This window comes from Prosopis cineraria, unplaced genomic scaffold (assembly GCF_029017545.1).
Source record: "Prosopis cineraria cultivar Desert tree isolate PC_DT_omini unplaced genomic scaffold, ASM2901754v1 PC5, whole genome shotgun sequence".
NCBI lineage: Eukaryota > Viridiplantae > Streptophyta > Magnoliopsida > Fabales > Fabaceae > Prosopis > Prosopis cineraria.
The window spans coordinates 8404978-8407522 of record NW_026555336.1 but is presented as its reverse complement, the minus strand read 5'-3'; the positions used below and the strand labels follow the sequence as shown (position 1 = coordinate 8407522).

The window sequence follows — 2545 nt, the reverse complement described above, 5'->3', positions numbered from 1 at the left end:
CTCAAACATAAGACCACTATCTCTAACAATGTACGAGACTTTACTTCTTTAACACTTCAAATTCCCAATCTGAGCAGTAAAGAAGCTCTCTTCTATTTCATTGATGGTCTCCAAAATTGGACCAAGCATGAGCTATAACGGCGTGACGTGAAGACCGTTGATGAGGCAATCACAGTAGCTGAAAGTCTCATAGAGTATCATAAGGAAAAAGGTGAGTCCTCTAAACCCAAGTCTTCTAAACCTAAGCCTGGAAAAGGTAGGGAGATAAGGGCAAGGGGACATCTAAAGGGGGTGATAGCAGGTCCCCACAGAAGAAACAACCTGAAGGATAAAAGAAGACCTTCAAGGACCAAACTGGATGCTTTGTGTGCAAAGGCCCGCATCAGATGAGAGAATGTCCTAAGTTAGGTATGTTGGCAGCCATAATGGAGAAAACTGAAGAAGAGGAGCTTAATACGGAGATAGGGTCTTTACGACTCCTTAATGCTTTAAAGGTCAAACCCCTACCAAAGAATTCTAAAGGTAAGGGTTTGATGTACATAGATGGGAAGCTAAACAGATCACCTGTCACCATGATGTGTAACACTGGAGCTACCCATAATTTTATCACTCTGGAAAAGGCTAAGAGAATAGGTCTCAAGGTGGTGCAGGAGGGAGGAAGTCTAAAGGCAGCTAACTCACCTTCTAAGCAACTATATGGCATAGCACAAGGAGTTGAGCTATGTTTGGGGAGCTGGAGTGGTAAGATAGACTTCTCCGTAGCTCCTATAGATGACTTCAAGGTCGTGCTAGCACTTAAGTTCTTCAGGCAGGTAAACGATTACCCCATGCCCTATTATAATTTACTTTGCATACTCGAGAAGGAAAACCCTTGCTTTGTGCTTGCAAGAAGAGTGAATGGTGGACACCAACTCTCGGCCTTGCAAGTCAAGAAGGGATTAAAGAAGGGAGAGGCTACGTACTTGGTGGCACTAAAGGAGATTGACCCTAGGGATAAGGTCAAGGAAGAAGTCCCTCTCATAATTGCCCATATCTTGGTAGAGAACCAAGACATTATGCCTATTGAATTGCCCAAGAAGCTTCCACCACATAAAGAGGTGGATCATGAGATCGAGTTAGAATTGGGAACTCAGCCACTGGCCATGGCACCATATCAAATGGCACCACCCGAGTTGGAGTAATTAAGGAAGCAACTAAAGGAGTTGATCAACACAAGTTTCATCCATCTATCAAAAGCAACCAAAAGAAGCAAGATGGGTCCTTACGCCTATGCATCGATTACCGAGCTCTCAATAAGGTAACCTATTCCTTTGATAGTTGACTTATTTGATCGCCTAGGAAAGGCAAAGTACTTTTCCATGTTAGATCTAAGGTCTGGGTATCATCAAGTTTGAATTGCTAAAAGAGATGAACCCAAGACCACTTGTGTGACACGATATAGGTCTTTTGAGTAGTTAGTCATGCCTTTTAGACTAATCAATGCACCAGCCACATTCTGTACTTTGATGAATAAGATCTTTCATCCTTATCTCAATCGGTTCGTGGTGGTATACTTAGATGACATTGTCGTCTATAGCAACACGCTGGAGGAACATGCTAAACACCTCCAGATTGTGTTCAAGACCCTTCGTAAAAATGAGCTTTATGTGAAGAAGGAAAAGTGCTCCTTTGCTTTGAAGGAAGTCTCCTTCTTGGGACATGCCATCTCATATGATTGCCTCAAGATGGATGAGAAAAAGGTACAAGCTATAAAGGAATGGGAGCCTCCAACATGTGTGGCTGAGCTGCGGTCCTTCCTAGGATTAGTAAACTATTATCGGTAAGGCTACTCGGCAAGAGCTGCCCCTCTCACAGAGTTGTTAAAGAAGAATAAATGTTGGCCTTGGACGGAGGAGTGCCAACAAGCCTTTGAGGACTTGAAGGCGGCTATCATGGGAGAACCAGTATTGACACTTCCTGACTTCTCCAAACCCTTTAAGGTACATACTGATGCCTCTGATTTTGCTATAGGAGGTGTCCTAATACAAGAGAGGCATCCTATTGCCTTTGAAAGTTGCAAGCTAAATGATACCGAGAAGTGGTACACAGTCCAAGAAAAGGAAATGATGGCTGTAGTCCATTGCTTGCGTACTTAGAGGCATTACTTGTTAAGGGTAAAGTTTATCATCAAGATGGACAATGTGGCCACTAGTTACTTCCAGACTCAAAAGAAGTTGATGCCAAAGCAATCAAGATGGTAAGACTTCTTGGCTAAGTTTGACTATGTGTTGGAGTATAAGCCAGGAGCAGCTAATGTCATTGCCGATGCTTTAAGTCGAAAGGCAGAACTAGCAACCTTGACCCAAGTTAGTGGGGACTTGGTCGAAAGATTAAAGAAGGGGTGGCCCAGGATCTCATAGCCCTATAGCTAATGGAACTAGCAAAAGAAGGGAAGAGTAAGAGATTCTGGGTGGATAATGACATCCTCTACACTCTAAGAAGGCACATGTATGTCTCTAAATGGGCAAACCTAAAGAAGGAGCTGATCAAAAAGTGTCACGACTCT

The 2545-nt window shown here is 43.2% G+C and overlaps 1 protein-coding gene across 1 annotated transcript; it reads left to right on the top strand.

Moving 5' to 3' along the window:
• Positions 1-425: 425 nt before the first annotated feature.
• Positions 426-1181, top strand: LOC129310728 (uncharacterized). The gene has a single exon (XM_054952651.1). The coding sequence runs from the start codon at positions 426-428 to the stop codon at positions 1179-1181; it is 756 nt and encodes a 251-aa protein (XP_054808626.1).
• The last annotated feature ends 1364 nt before the right edge of the window (positions 1182-2545 follow it).

Excerpts from the sequence above, each read along its gene's own strand:
- LOC129310728 (XM_054952651.1), top strand. The coding sequence starts at position 426 with ATGGAGAAAACTGAAGAAGAGGAGCTTAATACGGAGATAGGGTCTTTA.